At 46.4% G+C, this 15,343-nt stretch overlaps 1 protein-coding gene across 2 annotated transcripts; it reads left to right on the top strand.

The window, feature by feature from the left end:
- The first annotated feature begins 3,996 nt into the window (after window positions 1-3,996).
- On the top strand, window positions 3,997-14,856 carry BOD1 (biorientation of chromosomes in cell division 1). Of its 2 annotated transcripts, none has more exons than XM_066614909.1 (4): window positions 3,997-4,273; window positions 9,463-9,587; window positions 12,201-12,405; window positions 14,026-14,856. In XM_066614909.1, the coding sequence occupies exons 1-3, from the start codon at window positions 4,097-4,099 to the stop codon at window positions 12,397-12,399; spliced, it is 501 nt and encodes a 166-aa protein (XP_066471006.1). In that variant the 5' UTR covers window positions 3,997-4,096; the 3' UTR covers window positions 12,400-12,405; window positions 14,026-14,856. The 2 variants fall into 2 exon arrangements, with proteins under 2 accessions (XP_066471006.1, XP_066471005.1); XM_066614908.1 differs by having other exon boundaries at window positions 3,999-4,273; window positions 12,201-12,400.
- Window positions 14,857-15,343: the final 487 nt, after the last annotated feature.

Raw genomic sequence — 15,343 nt, 5'->3', positions numbered from 1 at the left:
GATGGGCCAGAATCCGAACGCACTCGGGATACTCCTCAGCGGGAGGGGGGTCAGGGGCTTCTTGTAGTGGGGGATTCGATTATTAGAAACATAGAGAGGGGGGTTTGCGACGGATGTGAGGACCGCAAGGTGACTTGCCTGCCTGGTGCGAAGGTTGCGGATATCACTTCTCATCTAGACAGGCTGGTAGACAGTGCTGGGGGAGAGGTAGCGGTTGTGGTGCATGTCGGCACCAACGACGTGGGCAAGTGTAGCTGTAAATTTAGGCTTTTAGGCAGGAAGCTGAAAGCCAGGACCTCAAAGGTAGCATTCTCTGAAGTGCTACCTGTTCCACGCGCAGGGCCAGCTAGGCAGGCGGAGATCAGGGGTCTCAATGCGTGGATGAGACGGTGGTGTAGGGAGGAGGGGTTTAGATTCGTTAGGCACTGGGGAATGTTTTGGGACAAGCGGGGCCTGTACAAGAGGGACGGGCTCCACTTGAACCAGAATGGAACCAGACTGCTGGCGCATAACATTAAAAAGGTGGCAGAGCAGCTTTTAAACTGATCCCTGGGGGAAGGCCGACAGGAGCCGAGGGGCATCCGGTTCGGGACTCCTCATCCCACAGGGATGAGGATGGGGAGGTTAGAGAACAACAAGACAAAGGCAGAGTAGGAGAAGAAATTGGGAAAGGTAGCTTGATGGGATGTGATAGACGGTTTGGCACAATGAGAGGATGCGGGGACAAAGGAGCGAATAAGCAGCCCATCCTGGGGCATTCCGTGTACAAATGCTTTTATGCGAATGCCCGAAGTCTACGAGCAAAGGTGGGAGAACTGGAATGTCTGGTGACAAGGGAAAACATTGACATAGTAGGCATAACGGAAACCTGGTGGAATGCGGAGAATCAGTGGGATACCGCAATCCCGGGCTATAAACTCTACAGGAGGGACAGGCAGGGGCGTGTTGGAGGTGGGGTGGCCGTTTATGTTAAGGAAGGGATAGAATCCAGCAAAGTAGAGATTGAAGGTGGGTCCGACTCCACCGTAGAATCTCTGTGGGTTAAATTACCAGGCTTGTGCAGTGATGTAATACTGGGGGCGTGCTATTGTCCTCCAGACCAGAAATCCGATGGGGACCTTGAAATGAGGAAACAGATCAGGGAGGTGACAAGGAGGGACAGTGTTGTAATCATGGGGGACTTCAATTATCCTCATATTGACTGGGTCAATTTGTGTTCTGGTCACGATAAGGAAACCGGATTTCTTGACGTGCTAAATGACTGTGGCTTAGAGCAGCTAGTCACAGAGCCCACCAGAGGGCAGGTGACTCTGGATTTAATATTGTGCGGTACGCAGGACCTGGTTAGAGATGTAAATGTTACTGAGCCATTGGGGAACAGTGATCATGCTGCGATCCATTTTGACATGCACGTTGGGGGAAGAATACCAGGCAAATCTCTAACAAAAACCCTTGACTTCCGATGGGCGGACTTCCCTCAAATGAGGAGGCTGCTTAGAAGGAGGTTGAAAGGGAGGGTAAAAAGAGTCCAATCTCTCCAGAGTGCATGGAGGCTGCTTAAAACAACAGTAATAGAGGCCCAGCAGAGGTGTTTACCGCAAAGAAAGAAGGGTTCCACTAAATCCAGGAGAGTGCCCGCATGGCTAACCAGCCAAGTTAGAGAGGCTGTGAAGGGCAAGGAAGCTTCCTTCCGTAAATGGAAGTCTTTCCCTAATGAGGAGAATAAAAAGGAACATAAACTGTGGCAAAAGAAATGTAAGAAGGTGATACAGGAGGCCAAGCGAGACTATGAGGAACGCATGGCCAGCAGCAAAAGCTTCTTCAAATATGTTAGAAGCAGGAAACCCGCCAGAGAAGCGGTTGGCCCTCTGGATGGGGAGGGAGGGAAAGGGGAGATAAAAGGAGACTTAGAGATGGCAGAGAAATTAAATGAGTTCTTTGCATCTGTCTTCACAGCAGAATACCTCGGGCAGAAACCGCTGCCTGAACGGCCCCTCCTGACTGAGGAGTTAAGTCAGATAGAGGTTAAAAGAGAAGATGTTTCAGACCTCATTGATAAATTAAAGATCAATAAGTCACCGGGCCCTGATGGCATCCACCCAAGGGTTATTAAGGAATTGAAGAATGAAGTTGCAGATCTCTTGACTAAGGTATGCAACTTGTCCCTCAAAACGGCCATAGTGCCAGAAGATTGGAGGATAGCAAATGTCACGCCTATCTTTAAAAAGGGAAGGAGGGGGGACCCGGGAAACTATAGGCCGGTCAGCCTAACATCCATACCGGGTAAGATGGTGGAATGCCTCATCAAAGATAGGATCTCAAAACACATAGACGAACAGGCCTTGCTGAGGGAGAGTCAGCATGGCTTCTGTAAGGGTAAGTCTTGCCTCACGAACCTTATAGAATTCTTTGAAAAGGTCAACAGGCATGTGGATGTGGGAGAACCCGTGGACATTATATATCTAGACTTTCAGAAGGCGTTCGACACGGTCCCTCACCAAAGGCTACTGAAAAAACTCCAGTCAGGGAATTAGAGGACAGGTCCTCTCATGGATTGAGAACTGGTTGGAGGCCAGGAAGCAGAGAGTGGGTGTCAATGGGCAATTTTCACAATGGAGAGAGGTGAAAAGCGGTGTGCCCCAAGGATCTGTCCTGGGACCGGTACTTTTCAACCTCTTCATAAATGACCTGGAGACAGGGTTGAGCAGTGAGGTGGCTAAGTTTGCAGAACGACACCAAACTTTTCTGAGTTGTGAAGACCAGAAGTGATTGTGAGGAGCTCCAGAAAGATCTCTCCAGACTGGCAGAATGGGCAGCAAAATGGCAGATGCGCTTCAATGTCAGTAAGTGTAAAGTCATGCACATTGGGGCAAAAAATCAAAACTTTAGATATAGGCTGATGGGTTCTGAGCTGTCTGTGACAGATAAGGAGAGAGATCTTGGGGTGGTGGTGGACAGGTCGATGAAAGTGTCGACCCAATGTGCGGCGGCAGTGAAGAAGGCCAATTCTATGCTTGGGATCATTAGGAAGGGTATTGAGAACAAAACGGTTAGTATTATAATGCCGTTGTACAAATCTATGGTAAGGCCACACTTGGAGTATTGTGTCCAGTTCTGGTCGCCGCATCTCAAGAAAGACATAGTGGAAATGGAAAAGGTGCAAAAGAGAGCGACTAAGATGATTACGGGGCTGGGGCACCTTCCTTATGAGGAAAGGCTATGGCGTTTGGGCCTCTTCAGCCTAGAAAAGAGATGCCTGAGGGGGGGACATGATTGAGACATACAAAATTATGCAGGGGATGGACAGAGTGGATAGGGAGATGCTCTTTACACTCTCACATAATACCAGAACCAGGGGACATCCACTAAAATTGAGTGTTGGGTGGGTTAGGACAGACAAAAGAAAATATTTCTTTACTCAGCGTGTGGCTGGTCTGTGGAACTCCTTGCCACAGGATGTGGTGCTGGCGTCTAGCCTAGACGCCTTTAAAAGGGGATTGGACGAGTTTCTGGAGGAAAAATCCATTATGGGGTACAAGCCATGATGTGTATGCGCAACCTCCTGATTTTAGAAATGGGTTATGTCAGAATGCCAGATGCAAGGGAGAGCACCAGGATGAGGTCTCTTGTTATCTGGTGTGCTCCTGGGGCATTTGGTGGGTCGCTGTGAGATACAGGAAGCTGGACTAGATGGGCCTATGGCCTGATCCAGTGGGGCTGTTCTTATGTTCTTAAGAGAAACAGCGCCACCTGGCGGCTGCCCCGTCACCTTCCTCTCCCCTTTGATGGGCTTGAAGAGCACGCACACCGAACGCTTGGGATGCAAAATAAAAATCCTACATGTCCCAGAATGCTTCGGGGTCCCTTTCCCAATCGGAGACCCGTCTGATGGGTGCCATTATATAAAGCACCCTGGGAAGGCGAGTTTTCTGGTGGACAGCCTGTGGAGCTGAGGCCTCTGTTTCCCGGCATGCAGCGGGAAGGAGTGACGCAGAATGTGGCGCGCCGCCCGCCGCAGCCCCAGTCCCGCCTAGGGGGAGCGGGGGCTCGGAGCTGGGGGCCCCTCGCGCGGCGCTGGGAGGGCCCGGCCGGCCGGATGGCGGAGCCGGGCGGGGCGCCGTCTGGAACTGGCGGGGGCCCCTCCGCGGGGGCCGACCCGGCCTCGCTTCCCCCCGGCGACGCGCAGCTCATCGGCCTCATCGTGGGGCAGCTGAAGAGCCGCGGCCTCTTCGACGCCTTCCGGAGGGACTGCCTGGCCGACGTCGACACGAAGGTAGCGCGGCCTCCCCCGCTGCTGCCCGTGGGGGGCCCCGCAGCCCGTGCCCCGCCGGGAGCCCAGGCCCGCCCCTGCAGAGGCTGAGCAGGAGCCCAGGTCCCCTCGACCACGGAGGCTAGCGACAGGGAGCCCGGGTCTCCCCAGCAGGAGCCCGGGTCTGTCGACAGCCAGCCTTGGCCGCGGAGGCAGAACTCCAGCTGGGAGCACAGGTCTGCCCACCTGGTTGACCAGGGCTCCGGGGTCTTGGCGGTGCTCATGCGCCCGTCAAAGGCTCTGGGTGCGCCCCCCTCCCCCACCCGGTGTGCTCTGGTGCATGAGCCTGTTTCTGACATGTGCACCGCTGCCTTCCCTCTCCCTTGACAGCTTTTAGACCAGTGTTTCTCAAACGGGTGGGTCGCGACCAACCAGTTTGTATAACGCTTCTCCTGTCCCTTTAAGGGCCAGGGGAAGGGGAGGGAGGCAGCGACGCGATCCCCAGGAGGGGGGCGAGGGGGGGTGCTTTGCACTTACTTCAAGCAGGCAAGGCTGCAGGAGGTGCTTTGTGCCTGCTTTTAGTGAACAGTCCAAGCCTCGGGGAGCACTGTGCAGGGCTCCCCGCACCTGCTGCAGCCCTGCCTGCCTTACATGACTGCAAACCACCCCCTTAGCGATGTGATCCTGGGGATCATGTCGCTGCCCTAGCCCCTCCCCCACAAGAACTTACTGAGGGAGTAAAGCTCTCTCAAAGTTTGAGAACCACTGTGTTAGGCAGACCTGGAAAACTGCTCTCCTGGCTTTTTGTGGTGTGATCTATGCTTGGGACAGCATTTCAGAGCCCCTTGCGAACTCTTTATCTCTTTATTTCCCCTCATTACGAGGGAATAAGATATACAGACCTAGGTGTTTTCATAGGCTTGTTCAAAGTTATTCAGCATCTTTATAATCTGGCTGTGTCTGTGGAACACTATCTGGGGTTCTTTGGAACTCCTTGCCACAGGATGTGATGGTGTCTGGCCTCGATCCCTTAAAAGGGATTGGTAAGATTTCTAGAAGAAAAGTCCATCATGGGTTACGAGTCCTGATGGGTATGTGCAACCTTCTGGTTCTAGAAGGAGGCTATATCTGAACACCAGATGCAAGGGGGGGGGGCACCAGGATGCAGGTATCTTGTTGTCTTGTGTGCTCCTTGAGGCATCTGGTAGGCCACTGTGTGTATAGGAAGCTGGACTAGATGGGCCTTTGGCCTGATCCAGTGGGGCTCTTCTGGCTATCGTTATGGTGTCAGCTATATGACTGCAGGTGTTAATATGGGTCAAAAGGTAAAATACGTCCATAGCATTTGCACATTGTGGCAGCAGTATAGTTTTATTTCATGGTACTATTCTATTTTTGCTCCCTCTTGATTTTTTAGATGAGTTTCTGAGTCCTAGAAGTGCTTACCTAGAAGAGCCATTAGTTATTTGATTTTCTCTGTAAACCACTTTGTGAACTTTTTGTTAAAAAACTGTATAGAAATACTGTTGATAATAACAGCTAATGGAAAATAATCATTTATCAATTCTGTTACTGATTTGATTTCCAAATAGGGTGGGATGGGGTCTATAAATCAGTCCAGTCCAGCTAGTTTTGAGTTTTTATAGGCTGTTATGGATCTAATGCAGGAGCCTCCAAACCGTGGCCTGTGGGCCAGATCTGGTGTTACAAAAAAGCTATCTGGGCACAGTTTTCCAAGCCACAGCTGCCTTTCTTCCCACTTGATCATCCCACTGCCTTGTGCTGGGCAGCTGCTTCTGATGCCTGTTCACCCCAGATGCCTCTGCAACCTAATTTCTGAGGGGCAGCAGTTGCCCAGCATGAGGCTGTGGGATGAATTGTCTGCAGTAGTCCAGCCTGGAGATAACGAAGATAATTGATAACTGTGACCATCTGACTCTTCCAGAAAAGTGTGTAACTGGCATTTTGGCAGAAAGTGCTCCTTGAAACCACTACCACATGAGCCTCCAATAGCTGTGCTCAAGGAGTCCTCCCCAGGCTAGAAATCCTGTCCTTTGGGGTTGTGCCTAATCCTAAAACCTAAATTTGGGGAAATATACCCAATTCTATTTCAGAAGGACCAATTAACATTTGTTCTGGATTAAGTTTCAGCTTGCCCACTCAGCTTCTCACACCTAATAAGTGCTGGTGTTTGGGGCTTCCACTGTTGTCTTAGAATTTGATATAACTCAGAGATGACTGGGCATCATGAATTTTCAGCCTAAATCTCTGAACATCTCAGCAGCTTTGTATAAATGTTGAAAAGCATGGAAAATCATATGGCATTATGTGAGCTGAAGGCCACAAGGTGAAATTGACATCCGATAGCACTATTTCCTAGGACCTTCCCTAACTTGCTAAAAGACAGTGCCTCTTGCACACATTCAAAAAAGCAGCCACTTGCAGCCACCTGGCCAGAAATAGTATATTGAATGATGGTGGTTCAAATCTGAGGGGTCCAATGACTTTTTTAGAGGATTAGCTGAAGCTGCCTTTTAAAATGGCTAGAATACGTCCCTCAAAAGAGAATGCCTTGGCTCTGTTGTATAGGCATTCATTTTAATTGGCCAGGATGAGGAATGGTTGAGTGGTCATGTGATCAGCTGTGTGACTCCCAAGAAAGTACCCGTAAGCTGGATTTGAACAAACTGCAGGGTATCCATTAAAACCTAACAAGACAGAGCCCTCTGGAATGATCCCTGAATGAAAAAGTAGTCAGCTTACTACTTGATTTCTTTTATATTTCCAATATGTACTGGGAGATAATAATATGCTGAAGGCCGCTTTACAAAAGAGCAAGGGGTGCAATATGTTTTAATATGTATAATGAGAGCCAGGCTGGTTTAGTGGTTTGGGAGTTGAACTTAAGACCTGGGAGATCCAGGTTCAAATCCCTGCTCAGCCATGAAGCTTCCTGGATGACTTTGGGCCAGTCACTGTCTTTCATCCTCACTTACCTCACAGGGTTGTTACACTCTGAGCTCCTTGGATAAAAATGTGAGAATTAACCTATTTCTGCCCAGCCACAGGTGTACACATTTGATCCCTGTTGCGTTTATGCAGCGTTGGGCAGAAATGGCTTAAATAAGTTGCTAGTACAGTACTAAAGTTCTGTACCTATGTAGTCTATCAGGATTTCTCAAGTAATGTCTCGCTACTGGCTTAGTCTTCCTGCTTAAAGTGTACCTAGACAGGTAGTTCCCAACTTTAGCCTCTTCTATAGAGGCTGGTTAGAGGCTTTGCATAAATTTGTATCTTTATCCCTAGAAAGCTCTTTTCCTGGAACGGTAAAGCTACTTGATTCATCTTCTTTGAGACTTAAAAGATATCAATGACTTTTTCCATAGTGCTAAGTAGAACAAAATGAAAATCGTGTCAGGCTTCCAAATAATTCCTCAGATTGCTTGCTCAAATAACTTTTGTGAATCATTTGTGGCCTAAAAGCCACTGATGGCTATAGGGAGTTGTCATCAATTTCCATAAGGCTTCCCAGTGCGGTTGCCTGGAGACAGTTTTTCCTTGCTGCAGGCAGCCAGGTGAGTGCTGCTTATAAACCTGAACTATATATAGTGATGGTAAAATTTTAATTCTCTTATTAGCATTAGCAGAAGTTACAATGTTTCAGGCAGCCTTCTCATTTAACTGGAAGCCAAGTCATTTGCATGCTTGCTTTTTAAAAATGTATTTTTGATATCAAATTCAAGTAACAGATACTGTGGAATAAAAATATCAAGCTGTAGTAATTCATAATGACAGACAATACTGTTTTATGTTCTCCTTCGGAATTACAGGTTGAGTCTCATTATTCCAGAAGGTTCCATTCCCAGAACTGGATGGCAATGGATGGCAAAAAAAAACAACACACTAAAGCAAATCCATTTAAAAAACTGTCCCTTTGCTAGGTGATATAAAAACAGCCTTGGTGACCTTTGTAATGTAAGAAAGAGTCATTAAGAAGACAATCCTTCACTCAATCTCTCTCAAGGTGCTTAGAAAGGCTTCACTTGGACCCCAGACTTCACCAATGCAAAGTATCTATCTTTCACATGCTCAGGAGGAAGGGAGGGGTCTTGGAGTGAAACTGAAGCTGCCTGGAGAGAGAATGATTGATGGATTGTCAGCCAGCTGCCCTCTTGCATTGTTAAACAACTTTTCTCCTTTAATTTAAAGGACCCTTCTCATTCTATTGAGAGAAAAATATGTGGATAATTAGGTTATACATCTAATCGATGACTGTCTCTCTCTACAACAGTAAGAAAAGCAGTTTTTTAAAAGTTATTTTAAAGGGATGCATTTTTTCCCTTCTCCAGGGACCATCACATTCCTCATTTGCAGTGGCTGTTCATGTTGAGGCAAATCCATGTATAACAAGGTTGGACCTGTAATCTACTGTAGTATTTATTTCTGAAGGCACCTTGATTCCAAAAGGCTCTCATTGGGTCTGTGTTTGTTATATTTTTGAATGTAACTTCTAACTTGCAGGTAGCGATAAAGGAAAAATCTCATTAGGAACTGTCCTTTGTTAAAACAAAATCAATGAGTTAAATTGACTTGGGAGTACTCTAACATCAGTTTCCTTGGTTTCTAGTTCTCTGAAAACCACTACCAGATACAGTTATAGTTGCTTTCCCTATACCCTAAATCAGAACTGATCAAACCCTTGCCCAAGGGCTGGATCCAGGGTTCAGCAGAATCTGCCTATGCCGTGAGTGGACCTTTCCGTTCTGCTCCAGTGCTGTGCAAGGCCCCCCTCACTTGAGGGACGGGGATGCTTTAGGCAGTCATGTCTGCCCAAACATCCTGTCAGGCGGCATTCTGGGACACTGGGCAAACGACGCAACCGCCCAGAGCGTCCCTGTCTCCTTAATGAGGAGGATGTCGCAGCACTGGAGCAGAACGGAAAGAAGTGATCCGAATGGGGATCACTTTTCCATTAAACAGCGGTCGCTGCTTTGAACGCTGTTGCCCTAAATCATCTCTTCTACCTCAAGTTTCACCAGCCCTATCCAGTTGTGTCCCATTGTCATAACCTTAAATGAAGTAAGAGGAATGTTGCTAGAGGAATACTTGCTGTTTCTGTCAACTAGTGTTGTTTTGCAGACTGTGTAAAGTTAACAGTACAAAACTGTATAAGGAACCCTTTGGATTTGTATTAATTGGATTATTTTGTTCAGCCAGCCTACCAGAATTTAAGGCAGAAAGTGGACAACTTTGTGTCTACCCACCTGGACAAGCAAGAATGGAACCCAACGATGAATAAAAACCAGCTGCGAAATGGCCTGAGGCAGAGTGTAATTCAGTAAGTAAAAGTTGCTTAAATGGACGTGACAGTAAAATTTTTGTTTTGCTGTTGGGATTAATATGGGAAAGGTTCTTGGCAGATTGTAACCCTTCAGATATTGAAGCCTTACTTGTATAAGTACCCACAAGCATTTTGCTGACCAACACCATGTTTCTGCCAAGATAGAACTTGTGTCTGCCTGAAGGAGAGTTACAGGCATCCATCACTTTGAAGGGAATAGAGCATCTTATGAATTTGCAACATTCTAGGATTACATGAAGGTGAGATGAGTTAGTATGAGGTTCAGCAATATGACCAGCTTAATTTAGTTTTGTTCTTGTCCAGTAGAGTGCAGTGGTAACACAGTTATCAGTGTCTGATTCCTTAAACTGCTTCATCCTATCCAGTTCATCCAAGCAGTGTTTGTTCTTTGCCAACACATGGAGATCATTTCTTGCCTTTGCAGAAGGCCAGGCTGGCATAGAAATATAATGTGTGAAAGAAAAAACAAAATTTTGAATACCTTCCGTGTGTCCCATTTTCCTGTTTAATGTTGAGGAATCAACTGGTGCAAAGGAAGAGAAAATAGTATGTCTTGCTTTTTGAGAATGTGAAGGAAGTTCTGGATTCAAACTAGAACACAGAAGCATGCTCAGAGGATTTCTTTATTAGTATAGACTAATCATTTAAAAGCAAATCAATGCATACTTTAAATATTTGTTACTAATGCTGTGTTAGGGGCTGATCATCTAAAGCAGTGCTTCCCAGACTGTGGGTCATCACCTGATTGTTGGTGGGTACTGAAACTGACAATCTGATAGCTAACAAGGAAAATTTGTTGAGCTCTATGTGTAGGTGTCGTCTCAGCCCAATTCAAAGGTCAGGCTGAGAGGAATGCAACTACACCAGGACGGCCCCAAGCCAATGAACGCAGGCCCCAAGGAACTCTCAATAAGGAGGTTCCCCGCAAGCTGACAAGGAAAATGCATTAAGCTCTATGGAAAGTGGAACTGAGCCACATTTGTGTTTATGTACGAATAGGCAAATATACCTCAGCGCCTCTCAAAAGCTAGGCAATGGAATGGTCACTAGGCCACCAGAATGGTCCTGATCCAATGAACATGGAACTTAACACTCCAGAAGGCACCCCATAATAAAAAGGATAAAAAACAGCTTGAACAACTAGTAAAGTGAAACTTTTTAGTCTTTTAAAGCTAGATGGGTCCCAATTGAGTGTTCTTTAAAAAAAAAAAAGCAACCAGGTACTAAAAAGTTGGGGAATCACTGATTTAAAGCCAACAATAGTAGGATTTAGAAAAATAACTGTTTACGTGTGCCTAGAAATGTGGTTTATTAAGCCTCTAATTTGAGGGGTTATTACCCTGAGATCTTGCTTGGGCAGTCATTCCAGGGTCTCAGGGCAATGGTGGTAAGAGTTTTGCTTCCACTATCCTCATGGTTCGCCTGTGATGTATTTGAAGGGAATGAGCTGTTAGTGTTGCCCACACCTATATGCTGTGAACATGCTTGTTTCAAAGTAACTTTGTTGAACTAACCTTCATTGAATTTGGTTTGTTAATGGATGTGTAAAACTCCTATTAAGTTTGACTGCTAAACCTGGGTGTTATGAAACGTGTTTATGTGAGGGAGGGAGACTCTTGCACTGAGAGAAGTACTGCCACTGTGGAAAGTAGAAGTACTACACTGGCATTATGACAACACTTATCTATATTGCATGTAGCTGCCAGTCCATTATATGGCACAGTAAACAAATGGCAGAAGTGCATTGGAGCAAATTCAGTCCTCAGCCAGACATGCCCTGATGAAAAATCGTTGGAACCAAGTGTGAAAGGATACAGATCTTCATCAGTGCCCAAAGAGCTTCAGAACAACTTGTGCTGTTAGTTTTCTGACCAGTCAGAAGGCCTGTTGTCTGCTTTTTCCGAATGCTAGGCAATGTCTCCGTGTTTGCCTCCCCTGGTCTGTCGCAGACATGACTTAACCCCACCAGACAGCCCATGCCCTTCTTTCTTTATCCAGTACAACCCTTAGAGCAATAAGTCACTTTGTGGTTTCTGACGCTCTGTTCCCAAAAAAGGTCTTTGTCTTGTGCTGCCTGTGTTTGTTTTTATTTGTCTTATAAAAAGTACCTTGTATGTCTAGACTGGCAGATGTAGGGAGCAGGTGACAGTGGCAATTTCTGGGGTGAAGGCCACCCTTCTGCTTTTCATTGTAAATGTACTAGCAAAGAAGATATCCCTCCCCGCCCACTGATCTTGTCCAGTATGTTTGCTTTTTCTCCCCTGATTGTGCCAAGACACTTTTTATTTGCTGCTTTGTGACATACAAACACCCTGCAGTGGCTTTGCTCCAGCGTGCCTTTGAAGTGATTGGGGGACCAGATGTCGACTATGAGTTCTGCAGAGACCTTAGAAGGTGGCAGGTTCTGAACTTCCCAGTTTCCTTCGCTTTGGGTTGAATGTCTCTTCCATGCAGGAGCTATCAAGAGAGCTGTCGTTCACACTGTATTAATGCTAATTGCAGCTGACACGATGGCTCTGGAGAGCTCCCAGAGGGGGTAGGAGGGAAGTTTTTTTGAGGAACTGAAAGACTTCTTTGTCTTTGCCCCAGGTCGGGGATGTTGGAAGCTGGAGTGGACAGAATTATTTCTCAGGTGGTGGATCCAAAACTAAACCACATCTTCAGGCCGCAGATAGAGAAGGCAATTCATGAGTTCCTGGCTGCACAGAAGAAAGAGGAATCGGTGCCAGCTCCTCCCCCAGAGTCTGAGAGTCAGGATCCTTCCGCTCCATCACAAGATGCCTCGTAAGGTCTGGTATGGCTGTACCTTCCCCTTCGCTTGCACTTGTAACCCTTTTGTGTCATCACTCATGCAAGGAATGTAAATTACACTAGCCAAAAGGGCAGGACATTGTATTCAGCGCTGAGACAGTGCCAAAATTGCTGCCAGAGGAAAGAACAAACAGAACACAGAATTCACAAACCTCCATGGCAGAGTACCTTTGCCACCAGATAGCTGGTTGTATTCTGCATTGCTCTCTTTATCAACCATAAGCGTTCTGATGGGCCAGGGCACTAGCTTAATTTGAGTACCTGCTACAGCACAACCAAGGATATGGCAAGGATGCTAGCTAAGAAGCCTTTGGGGTAGAAACTGTGCTGGTTTTTAAACTAAAGAAATTGCTGGTTCTGTAGAAGTGGGCTAAGCACTCTGGAAAATGTGAAGAACTGCATAGGATTGTTGCAGAGAGATGCTACCGTTGAGTTTGAATGAAATCTTACCAGCCAACAGTTACTGATTGATCAAATTGAAATCTTGTTTCTTAAATATTTTTTCTTCCTCTTTGGATTAATGGCTTATTGTTTGTGCTGCTTGTGTGTGTTGCACTAAACTCAACAGTTCTGCAACTCAAAGGGCTGAGTTTTGCAGTTTATTATAATCTCCCTGACAGAGTTCACTGGATTCTCTTGACCAAATTGGCTTTTGGTAGTGTACTGTTTACTAATCTTAGAGGCACATCACACCAGAAGCCCAACATCAAGGACAGGACAGACAGCTTGCATTGCTTGCACCTGTTGGAAGTTTACCAAGGGTATCCCTTCCCCTTCACACCTGGCTTACCTCTTTGTGGAAAGGCAGGCTGCGAACAAGCTGGTTCACAAGCCCTGGCACCACACAGATGCTTCTTCTAGTGCTCCAACACCGTGAGTGGGGCAGGGTATCTCTCAACACCATTTTGGAGAGAAAGTGGACCCCTTTTGCTCGGGACTTTCTTTGACCTTTTCAGGGAGCTCCAAACTCGGTGCAAAATCAGCAATGAGACCCCATTCTTCTCGATGATTGGGAAAAGGGTCGGTGCTCTAAGAATCCAAGTAGTCGGAGGCTGCAAGCATGGTCTCCAAAGCCCAGTATAGGTTCAAAGACAAGCCCTTGCCCTTCTCCAGGGTTGGAAGCAGTGCCTGAATCACCCAGCACAGGGACTGTCCTCCTTTTGGGTTCAAGAGGAGAGAGGGGCTCTCCACGATGTTGTATTGTGCATTGGAGGCAGTGGAAGTAGCGGGGTTCATTGCTTCCAAGTTCCTCAAACCTGATGGAGATGAGGCTGCTCTCCTAAATGTTAGCTAAATTACAAAGGGGAAACAATTTTGAGAACCCCTTTCTTTCGCAGCAGCTCTGGGAGTCCAATGCTCAAACTGCTGCACAGTGGTGTACAGAATTTGTTTGACATTCAATAAAACTACATGAGCAGGATGAAGTTGAATTCAAAGCCATTGTTCTCCTCTTGATCTTGTATTTTGTGGCTTTGCAGTAAATAGCGGACTCGGTTTTTTCTGGTTTTATTGAGAGTTTCATTTGATAAATCTCGAAGATGAGTCTCACAATTGATGCGAGTAATGTTAACAATTGTCTTTTTTGTGTTTTTCCCTTTTGCAGTGCATTTCTGGCTTTAAAGTGACTGCAGTTGCAAACCCAAGCTGAATTTGGTTGGCCATGGGCTATGTGTCTTCCTGATGTGGAACCGCAGTTTGTCGGTGGATATCAACTGCTATTGAGGGGAAATGTTGGGAGAAAGCCACATGTGGTTTCTACAGGGTATGGACAGATAGCTAAATGTGAAAGTGTACTGCTAGAGGCAGGAGTAGCATCTGCCGTCGCTAATTGTTTGTTTGGGGGGGTGTTGCCTCTTCTGAGGAACCACTGGGGGGGAAAGGGGGTTCTGGTGTGATATTAGAGAAAGTTGTGGTGGCTGAGATGTAACAATAAGAAGGGCGTGTTGGGTATGCTTGGTTTTTTGGGAAGCTGCTGCCTCTTGGAAAGCCTTCTAGGAACGATCTGGATGAGGCAGTGTTCAGCAGACAAGCATGAAGCTGGTTCTCTACCAACAGCACTCAGTGCTAAACTGACTTCAGTGGTAACTTGCTTACAGTGCCTGTCCATGTCTGACGTAGCTGGAAGAGCTGTTCGTTGTCTGCTTTCCAGGAATATCCAGAGACAAGCCTCTGGCAGATTTCTGGAAATGGTGACTGATATGTATTGCAGCGTCAGTTCATTTCCCCGGCTGATCGAGGAAGCCTGTCAAAGTGGGTGTAGAGCAAGACACTGTTTCTATGGGCCTTGCAGTCAAATGTTCTTTTGCCTGTGAGATTCTTCCTGTGCCTGTTAGACGCAGCCTAGAGAGTCCTGTGAACTCAAGTAGGCATTTGCGCTCAAGTGTTTGGCAAGCAAATATCCAAACTTTTTAAAATAAAATGTTTGCAAAGTCCAGTGGTATGAGGAATTTTTTTATATACCTATAAGAAAACACTGACATTCTTGTCCCAAAAGAGTGATGTGTGCATGTGTTGATAGCTACAGAAAGGTACTATCTTGTATTCTGCAGTTAATAAGTCTGTAAAGGGTTGACTGCTTCAAAACTCTATTTCTTGATGATGGAATTCCTGTTCTGATTATATTGTACCTCTTTTTAATGCAGTACTTTCACTTTAGTTATAGTACATAATTCTTGGCATTGCACTGCATATAGAAGATAAAATGTAACTGTTTCCAGTAGGCTTTGCAGTTAGAGGATCACTTTTTCCTTTTCAGGTGGGGAATGAAATAAACCCTTGGTCATGGTGCTTGGCACATAGTTGGCACAAACTAACGCTCTATTCAGATGCAGTGCCCAGACCGTGATTTAATGCTTTACTGCACTCCTTTCTCCACTTTGATTCTGTGATTCCTTACCTGTCTTCCTAGTTTGCAGCATATC

The sequence above is a fragment of the Tiliqua scincoides genome, chromosome 2 (genome assembly GCF_035046505.1).
Source record: "Tiliqua scincoides isolate rTilSci1 chromosome 2, rTilSci1.hap2, whole genome shotgun sequence".
Lineage (NCBI taxonomy): Eukaryota > Metazoa > Chordata > Lepidosauria > Squamata > Scincidae > Tiliqua > Tiliqua scincoides.
This window is presented reverse-complemented; position numbering and strand designations above follow the sequence as displayed.

Excerpts from the sequence above, each read along its gene's own strand:
- BOD1 (XM_066614909.1), top strand. The coding sequence starts at position 4,097 with ATGGCGGAGCCGGGCGGGGCGCCGTCTGGAACTGGCGGGGGCCCCTCC. Across the intron at positions 4,274-9,462 it reads TGGCCGACGTCGACACGAAG|CCAGCCTACCAGAATTTAAG; the intron begins GTAGCGCGGCCT and ends TATTTTGTTCAG. Across the intron at positions 9,588-12,200 it reads CTGAGGCAGAGTGTAATTCA|GTCGGGGATGTTGGAAGCTG; the intron begins GTAAGTAAAAGT and ends TCTTTGCCCCAG.